The sequence below is a fragment of the Onychomys torridus genome, chromosome 22, assembly GCF_903995425.1.
Source record: "Onychomys torridus chromosome 22, mOncTor1.1, whole genome shotgun sequence".
Lineage (NCBI taxonomy): Eukaryota > Metazoa > Chordata > Mammalia > Rodentia > Cricetidae > Onychomys > Onychomys torridus.
In genome coordinates this window covers 11,664,083-11,682,499 of record NC_050464.1, presented here as the reverse complement: position 1 = coordinate 11,682,499, position 18,417 = coordinate 11,664,083, and the positions used below count along the sequence as shown (strand labels likewise).

Below are 18,417 nucleotides of genomic sequence, written 5' to 3'. Positions count from 1 at the left end.
TGTCTCGAAAAATCAAAATAAATAAATAAATGAACAAACAAACAAATAAACAAACAAACAAATAAATAAATAAAATTAAAAATAAAATAAAAAATAATAAATTTTTTAAAAAGGTGTAAAAAGGCCATTGCTGAACCCATAACATTTTTTTCATACAATGTATTTTGACCACTGCCTTCCTCCAAATTCCTACCCACCTTCTTAGCCACCCAACTCCATGTTCTCTCCCCCTCTTTCTCTCAAAATAAAAATTCCCAAATAAACCAACCAAAACACTGAAAATTGAAACAAACAAACAAAACCAGTAAGACAACACCCCACAAAAAGCCCAAACAAAACAAAATAAAACAAAAAAGCCCACAAGAAAACCGAGGAGTTTGTCCTGTGGGGCCTGCCCTGGAGTGGACTTGGTATGTCTAATAACATTCCATTGGGAAAAAAAGGTTTTCTCTTCTCTGTTGGGTATCAATCGCAAACAGCTTCTTAGTTAGGGGTGGGAGCCCATGTCCACATCCCCCTCTTGGTGCCGGGACCCTGCCGAGCTGTTCCCCAACTAGAAGATGGACCCCTGCTGACTAGTGTTGTGGTACACACCTTTAGTCCAAGCACTTGGAGGCAGAAGCAGGACAGCCCAGTGGGATCCTGGCTCCAAAAAACCTTTTTTTTTTTTTTTTTTTTTTTTTTTTAAATAAGGTAGAGATTGAGGATGACACCTGATGTGAATCTCTGAACCTTCCATACATGTGCACACATTGTTTGTTCGAGTGTGCACGTGACAAGCGGGAAGGCAGGCATAATTTCCCCACATAGACCATCAGAGAGGGTAAGCCATCCAGGTCTATGAAGATCCCCTGGCCCATCAGTGGGAAACACGGATGACAGACAGGAGCAGGTAAGTGTGTTATAAGAGGCCACCATGATGGCCTGTTGTCACTGCAGAATTGTCTGGAATGAAAGGCACTCAGGGGACCAGCGAGGCACACTGTGTCTGTGAGGACACCTGATGGTTAATGCTGATTGCCAGCTTGACAGGGCCTCGCTCCAGGGACAAGCCTCCGGGGACACATCTGAGGATTAGCGTGGCCCCTGGGTAAGGCTGTGGGGGAATCTCCTTGATCAGGTTAATTGAGGTGGTGTGACATTAACTTTCAACTTGACAGAATGTGGAGTCCCCTGGAAGGTGGGCCTCTGGGATTATTTTGATCACATTAATAACGTGAGAAGACCCACCCTAGGTTTAGGAAGGATGGTTTCCTGGCTGGGAATCTGGGCTGTGTTAGTGGAGAAAGTGAGCTGAACCCCAGCATTCATTCATCTCTCCGGTTTCCTGATGGTGGACACCATGAGCCTACCTGCTTCAGCATCCTTGGACTGTACTCTGAACTCTGAGCTAAACAAACCCCTTCTCTCTACTTAAGTAGATCTTGTCAGGCTATTGTATCACAGCAAAAGGAGCTAAGACAAGGGGAGGGCACACCCTAAATGTGGGGGTCACCATCCTGTGGGCTGGGGTCCTGGGCTGAATACAAAGGAGAAAGTGAGCTGAGCCCCAGCATGCATCTCTCTGCTTCCTGACTGTGGATGCCCTGTGATCCACCGCCTCCTGCTCCTGCCCCCATGCCTTCCCGCCATGACGGACTGTGCACCCTCAGACTGTGAGCCCCGAACCTTCCTCCCTTAAGTTGCTTGGCCAGGTTTTTGTCATGGCAACAGAAGAGGAAGGCAGAAAGCTGCCCTGGATCTGGGGAGCACCACTCTATGGATCTGAAGGGAACAAGGGGCGGAAGTCTCTCTGGAATGAATGTGACTCTTTATTTTCTGTTTCTGTCCAGCTCTCTGTGCACGGCTCTCTGCCACAGGGCCTGCCACCAGACGATTTACCAAGTGAGGGGACCGAGAGACCTGAGACCCCCTGAGACTGGCAGCTAAAGACCCTTTCTCTCTCGCTTGTTTGGTTCCAGTGACGGAGGGCTAACACATACGTTAGTGTTTGTATAAACGCCTGTGCAGGGCACATGACCTACCTAGAAGCTATCCAAACTCCTTCGTGTTCAAGGGAATACATGTCCATTTGCTGCAGTCCCTTTGGGGCAAAACTCAGAGACACAAATGGTTAAGAATTTGAGCTGGGTAGTGTGGTGGTGGTGGTGGCAGCGGCAGCGGCGCATGCCTTTAATCCCCAGCACTCAGGTGGAGCCAGGCGGATCTCTTGAGTTGAGGGCAGCCTGGTCTAAGAGCTGAGATCCAGGACAGGCACCAAAAAACTACACAGAAGAAAACCCTGTCTAGGAAAACAAAAAAACAAAACAAAACAAACAAAGAATTGGTGATGAGGCAATTCAGCAAGCTTGCGGATCTTGCCAGGGACATAAACTGGTCTTGACATTTCTTTTTGAGACTGTGAGCTGCCTGTGGGTGCTGGGAACAAAACCACTGGTCCTCTGGAAGAGCAAGCCAGTGCTCTGAACTGCAGAGCCAGCTCTCCAGCCCTCCACCTCATTTTCTGGGACAGGAGGCTCCCATCGAACCTGGAGCCCACTGATTGGGCTGGCCTGGCTAGCTGATGAACTCTAGGAAATGTCTCTGTACCTCCTCCCCTCAGCTCATATGGGTCAACCCAGCTTTTATACCAGGATACCCCACTTTACACACTGAGCCGTGTTCCTTGGCCTCCAACTATACTCTGCACTTCAAGTTCGATCATGCCCCTTAGATTCCCTACTTCCCTGACCGAGTAGCTCAAGTCACAGCCTCTCAGACATCGCTGTGCCTCAGTTTCTTCTCCTGCCCTGGCTGTTCCTGCATAAGCTGGAGAGTGGGACCCTCAGGCCGCCTGCCACCCGCTCCTGTGATTTCCAAAGTGAGTGGTGTTCATCTGCCAGAGGCTCCTGTAGCCTCCCGCAGCCCTGCTCTGTAATCGCTGAGAATAATCTTCATAAAAGGCAAACAAATGGTCTAATTTCCAGGCAAACGGGGACCAGATTAACGAGGCACATAGCAGAGCGCCCTGCAGCCACAGAACCAGCACTTTTAAGATGTAATGCCATGGAGTTACTGGAGCCATAATTTAGTGCAAACAGAAATAATTCAAACCAGCATGGGCAGCCTTAGCCTGGTGCCTGGGAGACATCATCGCATGTGTGCGCACACATACACATACATATGGTCCATGTCAGCACGGCTGATGCCTATCTAATAACTTATTCATAAGCTGTGTGTCTGTACATTACTCTGTGCACATATTAGATATAGATATGCACTGTATATATTTCTCTGTGCTCATACATATGTGTGTTGTGAACAAATACGCTTTTCTGTTCAACCATACTCCCATCCATCCACCCACCCATCTGCACGTCTGTGCCCTGAAAAACTCAACGGTCATGACCACCTCCCTGCAGAGTGGAAGGTACGCACTGAACCGTTGAGTGTAGAAAAGGCCACGTAAGAGTAGCGAAGGGCAGAGAATAGCTTGGTGCCTGCAGATACTTCCCTTTGGGGCTGAGGCAGGGATTGCCTCATCACGAGCCTTAGGACTGGTCACCAGGCATCTTTTCTGTTTGGTGCTGGGGATGGGACCCAAGCATGTGCTTGGCTGCTGAGCAATGGCCCAGCTGGCTTCTTTAATTTCTTTTTTAAACGTATATGGGTGTTTTTGCCTGCATATATGTCTGTGCACTACGTGTGTGCCTGGTGCCTGCAGAGGAACCCCCGGAGCTGAAGTTACAGATGGTTGTGAGCTGCCATGCGGGTGTTGGCCCTTATCTGACACTCGCTGCATGTGAATACTGTGTGATTTACCTTCCCTGGTTCTGTTGGCTGTTGGGAGGATGCATGGGAGCTCAGCCCGACCCCTATGGCTCCCGTAAGTTTCTCTGAATGGTATATATGTTCTTCATAGAATTATGTGTAAGAATAAATTGTATCTAGAGAGGGATAGTGGTGATGCCTGTGATCACAACATCAACACACTGGGCAAGAGGATTGTGAATTTGAGGTGAACCCAGGCTACATAGTGAGATCCTATCTCAACACACACACACACACACACACACACACACACACACACACACACAAAGCAAGAATTCTAAGTACATTCTATCTAAAACTATGTGTGCACACATTAAATACTTGAGTATGTTTTTATATCATGTGCTTGCTGTATGCAGAACTATATGTCCAGGTATATGCATGTTTTATAAGTCTCTATATTGTGTATATATATACATGTACAAACATCTGTAACTGCATATATATGTGTATGTATAAATATAAACATTACATGTACCAATAACCCCTGTGTTATATATACAACTCAAGTACATACATATACATACACATATATGCTCATATTTTGTGCCAATAACTTCATGCAAATACATGGTCTATGTATAGGTCTAGGTGCATACACTTTGTGTCTTTAACCTCATATATGTATCACTAAGATCTGGGTCACAAGGGAGTGTCATCCTGCAGAGACTACTTGTATCTGCCATGTCTGGTGGTAATACTTGACTGCTGTAGGCCCAGGGGACAACTTCACACATTCACATATATATGCACATGTGCACATGTGCACACACAGGCAACAAGACACAAGTACACTGTCTTGCATACAGATACACACATGTATGTATGTACTCAGGAGGGCACACACACACACACACACACACACACACACACACACACACACACACACACACATCCTGTCTCAACATACAAACAACAAAGAAAACTAAATGACCTCAGAGTGCTGGGGTGAAAAGTGACTTTTAAGAGCTGGGGAGGGGGCTCAGGGGGTAAAGTGTTTGCCACACAAGTATGAAGACCTGTGTTTGAGCCTCAGAATCCACATTAAAGAAAAAACAAAACAAAAAAACAAAAAACCCTGAGTGTCGTGGCATGAGCTTGTAATCCCAGGCCTGAGGATGTAGACACAGGACGGTGCCTGGGGCTTGCTGGCCATCTCATCTAGCTCCATTTCAGGGAGAGACCCTGACTCTAACTTACGTGGGGAACAGTGGAGGATGATACCTGATGCCAACTTCCAGCTTCCACAATATGCACACACAATGCACACTCGTGCACGCACGCACGCATGCACACACGTGCACTGATTTTCACTTCCATGAGTTCCACACATTTTCCCCATTGCCCGGACAAGCACCTGAGAAGATCTTGAAGTCAGGATCTCGTCCGATGCCAGTGCTGTGGTTGCTCTGGCTTCGGGGGCTGCACGGCTGTGTGGCTTTTGTGACCACTAGGGAGGGGCAGCCGGGATTGACATCCTTCACTGCCCTGGGCCACAGGAGCCTCTGGCTCTCTAGTCCAGTGCATAAAGGGTTAAGAGGCCCCACCAATGCAAATTAGGCTTAATTAATCCTTTTCATCAGCTGCAAATATACCTTCTGAACCCTATTAAGAACATGAATATGCAAATGCAGACCTTTTAAATTTCATTTTCAAGGACTTGGGGGCTGGGGTTTGATTAGTGAATTCCGTTAACAGCTTGTAAACCTTGTGTAAAATTTAATTTTCTATTTTAAGTATAATAGAAAAAGAAAGAGGAAAAAGGTTTGGCGGCGGCAGCTGGCAGTTGGGCTAATTGTGGGATGATACTGGAGGCTGGGGCCAAGCTGATTCTGGGATGCTGTTGACACCCCTCCCTCCTGCTATTAGCCCGTTTTCCAGGTGTGGAGACTGAGACCACAAAGGAAGGTTGGTGCTGAGCCAGCATGGAATAGAGGCTTCTGGTGTCTGGGTTAGGGCATGCCCAGCGGGAAGACCCTGCTGTTTGGGTCAGAAGGGCCTCAGACATTGACTATGCCCTCCAAGGCCCCAAGTGCTTACATAGAGTCCCCCAACCTGGATTATTCTGCCACTGTACACAGGTGACGTGTGTGCCAGCTCGTTTTACGTCAACTTGTCACAAGCTAGAGTCTTCCAGGAAAAGGGAGCCTCAACTGAGAGAATGCCTCCACCAATTTGGCCAATAGGCAAGACTATGGGGCATTTTTCTTGACTAATGATTGATGTAGGAGGTAACTGTAGGTGATGTCATCCAGTCCTGGGCTGGTGCTCCTGGGTTCTATAAGAAAGCAGGTTGAGGGAGCCATGAGGAGCAAGCCAGTAAGCAGCTCCCCTCAGTGGCCTCTGCATCAGCTCCTGCCTCCAGGTTCCTGCCCCTGCCTCCAGGTTCCTGTGCTGACTTCCTGGATGATGGACAGCTGTAAGCAGAAAGAAACCCTTTTCTGCCCAAGTTGCTTATGGTCACAGTGTTTATCACGGCAATCGAAACCCATAACTAAGACAGCATGCTTCACTCCTCAGTCAAGCAGGAAATGGACGGCCTCTGTGAACGTGCTCTGCCCGGTGAGCGTCCACAGACCCTGACAGGTCAGGACTACTGTGTGGGGCCCACAGAGAACAGATGGGCCATTCCTGGCCACTGAGCCCCCAGTGTGACTAGTCCAGCCTGCAGCAGGCAAAAAGTGGAAAAGACACCTCAGTTTCCAAGACTCAGTTCCAACAAAGACCGACCTGTGTCTCCTTCCTTCCTTTTCTCTTTCTTTTTCTTCCTTCCTTCCTTCCTTTCTTTCTTTCTTTCTCTCTCTCTCTCTTCCTTCCTTCCTCCTTCCTTCCTTCCTTCCTTCCTTTCTTTCTCTCTCTTCCTTCCTTCCTCCTTCCTTCCTTCCTTCCTTCCTTCCTTTCCTCTCTCTCTCTCTCTCTCTCTCTCTCTCTCTCTCTCTCTCTCTCTTTCTTAAGTCTGATCACAAGCAGAAATGAGAAAACTTTGGATGTATTGTGTTATATAAAATATTTGAAAACTAATTTTAGTGGCTTCTTTATTGTTTTGTCTTTTTAAAAAAAATTTGGGTTGTGGTGTGTGTGTGTGTGTTTGTGTGTGTCCTCACCCATGTGCACACATGGAGGACAGAGGTCAATGTCAGGCCCCTCCTCATATGCTTTCTACCTTAATTTTTGAAGCAGAATCTCTTACTGAACCTGATCTTGTTGATTCAGCTAGGCTGGGTGGCCAATGAGGCTGGTATAAGCCTATCATCCCCCATCACTGATACGCAAGCCACTCCCTTTCATTTACATGGGACTGGGGTTCCAAACTCTAGTCTCTAAGCTTCACCCACCAAAGCCATCCATCTCCCCAGCTCTGCTTCTAGTTTGTTTTGAGACGAGGTCTTGTTATATAGTCCAGTCTATCCTGGAACTTACTATGTAGCCCAGGTGAGCCATAATTCACCATCCTCTTGTCTCAGCTTCTTGAGTGCATGCACACCTGGCTCTAATTTGCAGGTCATCCTTGGGCAGGGAAAACACTAACCCGTGTATTCCAATCTTAGGATACATGCTACTGATAGTTGTAAACATTTCTACCTGGCTTTGGAAGCATAGCCCAGGATAGCCTTCATCTCATGATCCTGCTGCCTCATCCTCTTTCAGCAGCCTTACCACCTTCTGTTTTGTGTCTTTGAGTGTACACAATGTGTTTGTGAGTACATGTGTGTGTGGAAATACATGTGTGAGTGCGGGCATGTGTGCTCCACATTGTGGGAGGAGGTCAGAGGACAGTCTTGGGTGTTGGTTGGGTCTTGTTTGAGGCAATCTCCCTTGCTGCTGCATACACCAGAGCAGCTGGCTTGTCTGTAAGCTTCTAGAGTGTGGCTCTTCACCCGTGGGAAGCAAGCCTGGGGTGTCGAAACCTTTCACAGGGGTCACCTAAGACCATCGGAAAACACGGATGTTTAATGATGATTCATAACAGTGGCAAACTTATAGTTATGAAGTATCAAAGAAAATAACTTAATGGTTGGGGGTTACCCCAACACCAGGAACTGTATTGAAGGGTCACAGCATTAGGAAGGCTGAGAACCACTGTTCTAGGCGTTCTCCTGACCCCATTTCCCATCTCTGTAGGAACACTGGGATTACAGATGTGTGGTACTGCATCTGGGTTGATATGGATTCTCACACTTGAGCAACAAGCACTGCCCCTGAACCACCGTATGAGCTCCACTCTATACGTCCTTAATGTGGCTACTGAACATTTCAGATTTTATTTTTAACTACACGTATGTGTCTGTGTGTGGGTATGTGCATATGTGCAGTATCCATAGAGTCCAGAAGAGGGCGTCAGATCCCCTGGAACTGTTGTTACAGGTGGTCGTGAGCCACCTAACTTGAGTTCTGGGAACCAAATCTGGGTCTTCTGGAAGGGAGGTATGTGACCTTAACCAATGAGCCATCTCTCCAGCCTCCCATTGAACATTTCAAATGACGTATGTCACCGGTGTGACATTTCCTTGAGACAGCACTGTTCCATAGGTGAGAAGAGACTGATTAAAATAACATATATCTGCATATTATAAGTGATGTACTAAACAGGATGCAAGGTGGTGATAAATGTCACAGGGGAAAAAGCAGCAGCCTGGGTGGGAAGTGGTCCCCACACGTGATCTTGGCGTCAATAACACATTCATCTTCCCAGTCCAAGGTCAAGGCTTATATACACATCTCCTTGGATCCTCAAGGGGTCACCCTCTCTGTGTCTGCTCGGATCACCTCTCTTTGTATGCCTGTGCATGTCCATGAGCACGTGGAGAGGCCAGGAGTCATTCACCTTAGTCATTCATTTCTGAGACAGGTCTCTCACTGAACCCTGTTCACTGATCAGGCTAGGTGGGCTGGCCAGAGAGCCCCCAGGACCCTCCGGTCTCTTCAGACATGTACCATCATACCTAGTTTTGTTTATGTGTGTCTGGGCATCAAACTGAGGTCCTCACCTTACCAACTAAGCCATCTCTCCAGCCCTTCCCTCACCTGATCGCCTCTTCTCTTAAGGAATCCAATCAAGTTGGCCTGTTCCTGCAGACCCTGCCTCCAGCTCTCCCCTCATCCTGGGGCTGCCTCTAGTGAACGTGCATTGTGGTACAGCATACAGAAGCTGACATGCGGGCAGATCCCATTCCAGGCAAGGTGCTCCCTAACCAGATCCTGGAAGTTGGCTATTCATTTGCTTTTTAAAAATAATGGCACAAGAGGCCAGTGAGATGGCTCAGCAGGTAAAGGTGCCTGCTGCCAAGCCTGACAACCCGAGTTCAAATCCCCAGGACTCGCATGGTGGAAGGAACTCTGGCAAATTGTCCTCTGACCTCCATAAATGCTCTATAGTACCTGTGCTACACACACACACACACACACACACACACACACACACACACACACACACACACACGGCGGAAAGCTAACAATGCCCTCAAATGGCTCTGAAACGCAGCAGTCCTGGGAGCCGCTGGTGGCTTCACCTTCACTCAGGTGCTAGTGTTTCTGTGAGCCTCAGTTCTCAAGCCCTGCAGGACTTTCCACGTCTGCATCTTTCAGATCCAGCAATGAAACCCAGTGGCTACAGATCCATGGATGGTTGTTGAGAAAAACGAGTCCAGAATCTGCCGAAACAAACCCGGGCACCCTCACCCATCCACATGGGAGGTGTGCAGGCCCCGCCCATCAGGCTGGGAGCCAAGGGAGGGGCTTCCCTTCCTCCAGTCACCTCTCTTTGGAGGCTTATTAGCTTTCCTTTCATGATAAGAACGTATTCCAATTGTGGAGTTAACCAGAAAGCAGGTATAAATACAGGCCTGGCTGGGGCTCCCCGGTCCTTCCTAGTTGCTGACTTGTTCCCTCTCCCCTTGTGTGTGAGTGAGGCACATCCCTCTCTGGGCTGGAAGCACTACTCAGGCTGCAAGCATGCATGTGCACAAGCACCTACCTAGGCTCACATGCACAGGGTTTGTGCCCAAGATACACCTAGTGTGTACATGCACACATGCAGTTGTGACTCACATTTTCAATATGCAAGCACATGCCCCATACGTACACGGCGTGCATACTTTGCGTGTGTAATGGTGGTGCATTGTGTGCATGCGTGTTATGCACGTTTGCATTCTCAATTGGGAGCTCCTGGGCCTGAGTCACCCTTCCCAGCCTGTCTGAGGATGAAGACAGCCAGGACTTGGCCAGGGATGCTAAGGACACTGAAGCAGGAGGGGACTATCCATGTCTGACTCTGGCAGCTGGCAGAGCTGGGTTTGAGTCCAGAGCCACAGGGGACTGGAAGGGGAACCCTTCTTCCTTAACCTGGCCCTGTAGCCCGATGCGACCCAGTTCAAAGGGTGTGATCAGATGGGGACCAGCTTGTCCTGGGAGAGGGAGCTGTGAGCTGGGGAGCTTGAGCTAGGTGCAGCCTGAACAGGTTGCCTGGGGTCTCTAAGTAGGTCAATTTTGATGTTGCCCTAGTACCTTCATCCCTGGGGGCTAGCTGGTCCCTGGGGTGGGCCCAGGAGCTGGAGAGAAACTCACAACCTGTACTTTCCAGAGGGCCTTGCACCAGGCCCTAGGATGATGAACTCAGCCATGGGCCAGCACTGCTGCTCACCCCAGCTGAGTGTGATTGGAGGCTGTGGGGGTAGTGGGGGTCCCCTGATAGGGGAGCTGGAGGCTGGGACAGCAAGTCCTGTTACCTCCTGGCACCATGGCACTAATCCTTTAAAGTGAGTCATTAGCAGCTTAAGACCTACTTATCAGTGGGTGCTCACTGGGGGGGCTGGTGAAAGCCAGGGGCAGCCAGAAGTAGAATTTTCTTTGGCCTAGGGCTCGTAGGCCAAGCCTGAGCACTCCCAGTGAGCTGTCTCATTTCCATTCTCTTGTAGACATGGGAAGGGGGTCGAACACCCTGGGGTGGTAGGTCACCACTGCAGGAGGAACACACAATTCTTGTGCCTGTCTCTCTGGCTAGCCCAGGCACATTCCCAACTCAGACCCTCTCCTTTCCACCCCTGCCCGGGAAAACCTCTTAATCAGGACACTGCTGTGGTGCAGATACCTGGTGGGGCCTTGCAGGGGGAGCTGGGAAGGGAGATTAGCCTCTGGACTTAGAGGCCTCAGGTAGGGAGAGACAGATGGAGTAACCAAGGCAGGGAGTAGACACCCAGGCTCTGGAGGGATGGGACACAATTGCTTCCCTGACCTCATTCACCTCTCAGGCCACATTTATGAGCAGGCCTGCCCAGGTGTCTAAGCATGGCAGGTGGTGTGGTGAGGCCTGCCCAGGTGTCTAAGCATGGCAGGTGGTGTGGTGAGGCCTGCCCAGGTGTCTAAGCATGGCAGGTGGTGTGGTGAGGCCTGCCCAGGTGTCTAAGCATGGCAGGTGGTGTGGTGAGGCCTGCCCAGGTGTCTAAGCATGGCAGGTGATGTGGTGAGGCCTGCCCAGGTGTCCAAGCATGGCAGGTGGTGTGGTGAGGCCTGCCCAGGTGTCCAAGCATGGCAGGTGGTGTGGTGAGGCCTGCCCAGGTGTCCAAGCACGGCAGGTGGTGTGATGGAGGTCTGGGCAGCGAGGTAGCTTGGCACATTGAACATAGACACGGGGAGAATAATAAAGATAAAACTTTATTTCATTGAGACTGTGGACTCAGGCCACAGCCTAGCCACCAGAGTGGCCCAAGCAACCAACACATGGGACTGGAAGCTTGTGTGGGGACACCTTGGGACAGGGCATGGAGGGGCCGTAGAATGGGGAGATGGGAGGAGAGGCCCAGTGCTTGGGGTAAGAGAGGAGAGTGTGATCTGCCTTGGCCATCCCCAGCAGCTGCTCCTGCTGGCTAGGGACAAGGGACAGGGTGGCTGCTTGAGCAGAGGCTGTGGCTAGTGTTTGTGGCATGACGCAGCTACGGGTGGCAAAGGGTCTGGGGACAATGTGGGGTGTAGGCTAGGCTGAGGTCCGGCGGCTGTAGAGTGAGGATGCCGGAGGGCAGAGGCTAGATGGAGGTCTGGCGGCTGAACAGCTCAATGGTGAGCGCGCTGAGGAAGGCAGGGATGCTGTCCTGCTGCAGCAAGTGCAGCTGGATGAGCTCAGGCACTGAGCGGGAGAACTCCGTCTCCAGAAGCTGCATCTTGGAGCCCGAGGGTCCTGTGGCCTGCGGAGGAGAGAAGAGAGGGCATCAGCGCTGAGTGCTGGGCAGGTGTCGGCCCTCTGTCCTCATGCGCTCCCCAGTGGAAGGGGTGCGGGAGCGGCAAGGCTATGCTGCCTGCCGTGAGTGCAGCCTGAGCTGGAGGGGCACCGGCCTGCCTCTGCCCACTGCGACAAAGCTCAAGACCATCCGCAGAGGTCACTAAGCATCACAGCAGCAGCCAGTCCTGCCTCAGGGCTGCTCCAACCACAACAGGATTTGGATTCCTGGGGGCCTCCACGCCAGGCACCAGCTCTTTGGCTGACCAGGGGAGGCAGAGCAAGCCCCCAGCATCTTCCAGACTGTGAAGCCAGGATACCAGGTTTGGCTGTTGGAGGTCTGGTCCTGGAAGGGTGGATTCTGGAGCCCAGACTGGCTCTTGTCCTGTTTACTTATGTCACTTATAACTGGAGGGAGGGCATAGTGGCTCTGTGACCACTGTGATAGGGAGGTGGGAACGGAGCTTGCAGACAGGCTCAGAGTTGTACTGGTACACAGTGCGGCACTGGTACACGGTTCGGCACTGGCACACAGGTTACTTGGCTGTCTGGCCAAACTGCCCTCTCACCACACAGGCTAGGCTGGGAGAAGCAGACAGAGGCCCTGGGCCTCCATGTCATCCTGACAATCCCAGCTATCACTTATCCTGGTGTCCCCTCTGCCAACTGGCCCAGGCATGCTGCAGTGACCAAAGATGTAGAAGGTCCGTTTGGTTAGGGGAGAAAAGCCCGTTTACACAGACAGGCAAGAAGTGGTCACAAACCCACACAGGGTTGCTCCCAACCCTTAGGTCTGATGTAGAACTGTGTCTAGCAAACTCAGAGCCTCCTCACTTAGCCACAGAAAGAGGGCCCAGTTGGTAGCTGGGCAAAGGTCAGACAGGATGGCTCTCCAAGAGAGAAGCAGGAAGGTCTGATAAAGTTGATGGGCTTATGGGGTCCCCAGGGGGATGTCAGTCAGACCACAGCCCATTAGGGAAGGTGGAGATCCAACGAGGATGAGGAGAAATCAGAAGACCTGTGCATCACTGCCAGGAAGCTTAGCTATTATGGAAAAATCTGGCCATTCCTCAGCAGGACCATGTGACCCACTGGTATCCCTCCATTGTGCCCTCATGACAACTAAATACATGTGTCCACACACATGTACATGCAATGTCCGCAGTGTCATGATTGGTATACATATGTATATGCATACGTATACACAGACATACAAAAAATTCAGCCACAAAAAGGGACAAGGCAAGTTCAGGGTCAACTCTGAACATAGAAGCCTGTTCATGTGATGCCTCTGACATGACGCATCCATACATGACAATATGGCGGAGGCAGGAGGCAGGTTGGTGTGTACCAGGGTGAGAGAGGGAGGGAGTGCCTGCTCCAGGGATCATGTTTTTCTGTGGACTAGCCTGTGCCAATGAATGCACAATGGATGTGTTAATGAGAACCCGGACACATGGCCTCGGTGAAGCCAAGGCAGGATGAGTTTGTTCTGGAAGGTCCTTGCTGCCAGCGGCTCTGCTGGTGCCCCTGCTCCCGGGAGCCACACAGATGGCCGGGATGCTCCCGCAGGTCCTGGCAGCCCATGACTGCCACTGACTCCCTAGCATGAGCAAGAGGGGGCCTGGGGAAACTGCAGCTGCCTGTGCCCTCCCCTCCCCCACCCCGGTCCCTCCCTCATGGAGCATCAGGGCCTGTGAGGCTCTGTCTCACTGACTCCCCCAGCTGTCTTCTGATTTGCTTGTTACCTGGGTTTTCCTCCTGTTCTCTCGCGTGGGCCGACCCCCAGCCTGTTCCCATGGCCCTTAATACATTTAGCCTTGTCATAGTTCAACACAAACCATCTTTAAACAAAAATAAGAGAAACCACTCTGACCTTTTCTCGAGAAAATCCTCTCATTTCTCCCTTCTGCTCTCCACTTGCAATGTTTTTCCCGAAATGTCAGAGGGGCTGACTCTGAGGCAGCTGCTGGGGAAGGAGCAGGCGGAGCTGGCTGGGTGGGGGGAGGAGCAGGGTGGGAGAGAGCCTCCGGGGTTCTTTCCTGTTCCAGGACCCCCATGGTATGGGTCCCCTCAGCAGGATCTTCTGGGTGTCATGCCTCCTCTCCCCCTCCCCAGGTATTTGTGTGTGTGTGTGTGTGTGTGTGTGTGTGTGTGTGTGTGTGTGTAAGTGTGGTACTAGAGATAGAACTCCAGGGCCTCATACATGTTAGGCAAACACCCCACCACCAAGTGATACTCCCAGCCCCTCACTAGAGGACTCTAGGCAGGGGCTCTACCACTGAGCCACACCCCAGCCCCTCACTGGGGGATTCTAGGCAGGGGCTCTACCACTGAGCCACACCCCAGCCCCTCACTGGGGGATTCTAGGCAGGTGCTCTACCACTGAGCCACACCCCAGCCCCTCACTGGGGGATTCTAGGCAGGTGTTTTACCACTGAGCCACACCCCAGTCCTGTTGTTAATATTGTTTTATTTTGAGACAAGGTCTCATTAAGTTGCCTAGGCTGGTCTTGAACTGTGGTCCTCCAGCCTCTGTGTCCCAAGTAGCTCAGATGACAGGCCACCACACCCATTCTTTATTTGAAAGAGACCTGTCTCGGCTGCCAGCACTGCTCTCTTGTTCCTGATAATTGGGTGAGAGCTAAAGAGGCCCCATGAGAGCCACTGCAGCCTCAGTGGCTGTCTGCTCACGGAGCCTCTATGCAGCAGCACGAGTCCAGGGCGGTCTCTCTGGAAGGATGGAGGGAGGGCAGGAAGTGTCCCCGCCTCCAAGTCTCAAACAAACCAAGTCTGAGGTTTGCATCACAAGTTGGACATAGCCCGAGTAGCCCCTACCAGTCCCTCTGCTCACTCTCTCACCTTGGTTCCCCCAGTGGCCCTGATCCCTTGGCACTGGTAGGCCCACCTCCTGGTGCAGACCCACCCAGAGCAGTGGTCCTGGCTTATCAGCACGTGCAGGTTGAACGACACCCTGCCAATCAGTCCCCGTACCGCTCTGCCGTGTTCAAATGCCACCCGGTCCCCAGGTGCCTGCAAATCACCATAATTAGGGGCTGTTCACTTAAAATTAGAGCGCAATTTTTTAAAAAGCAAATTGCCCAGTCAGACGTGCTGGCTGCGGTTAGAAATATTTATGGGCTACGTGCATGTGCCGTCTCCAGCTCCCTCTCCCTCTGCGCTGGGGATGGGCCAACAGCATGGTGGACCCGCCCAGCAGGGATGGAGATGCCCACTGCCAACAGCTGGCCGCCTCTGCACTTTGAGTTCCACCTCCACCTCTGGTGGGGGTCTGTCTCTGAGGCCTGCAGTGCTGAAGGGCTTTGGGCAGCGGACGTGATTTGCTCTAACACACATACATGTGTGAAGTCAAGGAGATCCAGATAAGGACATAGGGGTGGTTGGGCACACAGCCAGAGGGATGCTATGGACATCCCATGAGCCAGCGTTGGGTGAGTCTCCATCTGCTTAGGCCCAGGGAACACGGTGCCCTCCATTGTCTCCCTCCTCCTCAGCATCTACACCTGGGTCTGTCCCTTCTGTCTGCGGACACTACCGTGTCAGAGTGCAGTGTGCAGACCTGAGCTCTGCGCTATCTGGGTGGTGGGAATGGCAAACTACTGCAGGAAGCTCGGCCCAGGGACCCCTCCATGCCAGCCATCTTGTACCACCTCCTTTCCCACCAGAGCCTCTTCTAGCCTGGGGTGGGTGGCTCGTGGGAAGAGTTGTCCCAGTGTGCTCTGGGACACTTAGCTCCGGGTGACTCTGGCTCCCATCTTCCTCCTGTGCCCTCAGTGGTCAAAGTCCAGGAGGAATTGGGGACCACTGGGTCAGGATGATGAGGACGGAACTGAGACCGACTGCCCCACATGCAGTTCCAAGTGCAGAAGCTGTGTCTGTGTGGCAAATGGCTTGCTTGCTGTCCCTGCTGAACCGTGCCAAGAAAGTGTTCAATGTGGTGTGGGCTGATCACAAAGCATGAAAGGAATTTACCATCCTGGAGAGGGGTGACCTTTCCCTCTGGAGCTTTGTGTGTGTGTACGGGGGTGAGGCTGGGCCCTGCAGCCCCTGATGATTCTCAAACCTACAATTATTATTATTAGCAGCTTTCTATTTATGAGCACTGTGTCCCCCGGGCTCGCATTCTGTTTCTGAGTTCCACAGCTGCTCCTGAAGCTCCAGGAGGGAGCAGGGGGCACAGGGCAGGGACAGAGCTCGTGGGTCCTATCTGTGGAGTCTCAGTGGACAAGGGGGTCCTGGCCCTTCACAGGTTTCCTGTGGACTCAGAGGCTGCAGGGGCCCAGGATGTGCTGGCCAAGTGGGGACAGGGGGGAAACGGTGGTGGCCAGGAGGGCATGAAATTCAGTGCATGCCCAGAGATACAGGGGAAGACTGGGGAAGGCACTCTTCTGCAGCTGAGGCTTGAGGGAGCCAGGGCACCCCAGCTGAGCTGCTCAGATTCCTTGGTCATCTCACCAGTCAGAAAGGCTGGAAGACGGAATGGTTGGGCTGGCCTCCTCACTGGTTTGTCCCCCACCTACAGGGCACGGGGTCTCTGGAGTGGCTTTTCTTAGAGCCACCGTATGTGGAGCGCAGGCATCAACTGCTAAGACGTAACCCCAGCTGTCACTCTTATTTGTGGTGTGACCAGGGTCACACACTGCTTTCCATCTTGGAGCTAGGATCCTCATATGAAACAGGGGATTGATGTCCTGGGGGAGACCGTAGGCAGCTTAGAGGAGTCAACCTGTATGCAGAGCTTCCAGCCAAGGAAGTGTGACGGGTAGAGTTGCTTACCAAGTGAAGTAGTCCAAACGAGGCAAGGAGCTAGGGAAGGGCTTGGTGGGTAAAGAGCCCGTGGTACACATGAGGATCTAAGTTCGGATCTCCAGTATGCTTCTAAAGCCAGGCGTGGTAGTGCACATCCGGAGGCAGGCAGATTCCTGAAGACCGCGGTCCCATTAGCCTAACTCCGTCACTAAGTTCCAGGTTCACTGAGAGATTCTGCCTCAAAAAATAGTGTGGGGAACTGGCCAGGGGTTTGGCAGGTCTGATGACCTGAGTTTGATCCATCAAACTAACACAGTCAAAGCAGAGAACTGTCTCCTCCTTTGGTCCAACAAATGCTGTGCATGTGCTCCATCCCATAATAAATCAATGACAAAATGGCAGAGAACACTGAGGAAGACAGCACCACACACACACACATGTATTTCTATAACTCCCCCACATGTGCATATACAAACATACACACATGAAAAAATGCCACAAAACCCAAACCATGCAACACAGTTTTCAAGTTACTGGACCTAAGGGGACAAAGGACAGAAACGGGTGGCCTGAGGCTGCAGGGCAGAGAGCTGATGGGGGGAAAGAGGGAGGACTTGGAGAGTGCTTTCTTCTGTGGGAGGGTGACTGGCACCTGGTGCAAGCAGCTGCCTGACTAGGACAAACTAAAGGACCGGGGAGAACCCAGACAGCCCCGTAGCTCAGAGGGCTGAAAACTGCCCTCTCTGCCCGCCCCGGGACAGCACTTGGGACATCAGTGGCAGGGTAGAAGGAGCCCTGCAGTTGGGGCCCACCTCACAAATCTTAAACCAAGGTCCCTGCAGTTCAAACTGCTTCTGGGCAACTCTACTGCAGAGCCAACAATATTTACTGTAATCTAGAAAAATCTGGGATTCAGCCAAGGGAGAATCAGCATGCTCAGCGCCCACTGATGATCAGCTGGTCACAGGAAGACTCAGGAACACATGGCTCACAGGGAAAGAAATGAGGACTGGTGGACAGCCTTAACAGGTAACAAACTCATTATCACTTCAAACCACGGGGCCAAAAGCTCAGAGACAGAAAAGCACAGGCAGGAGCCCGGCAAACCCCAACATGGCACCATGAAACATGACGAGCAGTGGTTGGGGCTGCTCTGAAAAGATGAGTGATCCCAGAGGTGCCGTGGGAGGAGATATGCAAAATGATGCAGGAGAAACGATGCATCCATGGCGACCAGGCCACATGACAAGGCTCCATGTACATCTAGAGTCCCAAAGAAGAGGTCATGGTGTGCTGGTGTTTGTGAAACCACCCCCAACAATCCACATCCAGATAACACAGCAATGTCAGTCCCCGCCCTTCAGTGGGATCTGCTTCAGGCCATCTGCATGGCACAATGCTGGGATGTTTCTCTGTCAATGCACACCCAGCTCTGATGGGCGTGGCTGGGTTCTCTCCCTCTGCTTTCAGAAGCTCAAAGTGAGCTGTACCATGTGCATTTCAGAGGAAGCATTCTGGGGACAGCCTGTGTAAGGAGCAGCCCATGTCCTTCCCTGGACAGTACCTGTTATCCACTGACATATAACCATCCTGGGAAACGGAAGAATGCTTGAGAAAACAACACCCAC

General features: G+C 51.6%; 1 protein-coding gene across 1 annotated transcript in view; it reads right to left on the bottom strand.

Moving 5' to 3' along the window:
* Positions 1–11,439: 11,439 nt before the first annotated feature.
* Positions 11,440–18,417, bottom strand: part of Mad1l1 (mitotic arrest deficient 1 like 1) — a 288,272-nt gene continuing 281,294 nt past the window's right edge. Inside the window, exon 17 of the mRNA XM_036172339.1 lies at positions 11,440–11,987. Within this exon, the coding sequence (XP_036028232.1) occupies positions 11,829–11,987 (159 nt within the window). The 3' untranslated portion in view covers positions 11,440–11,828. The remainder of the gene's footprint in view (positions 11,988–18,417) is intronic.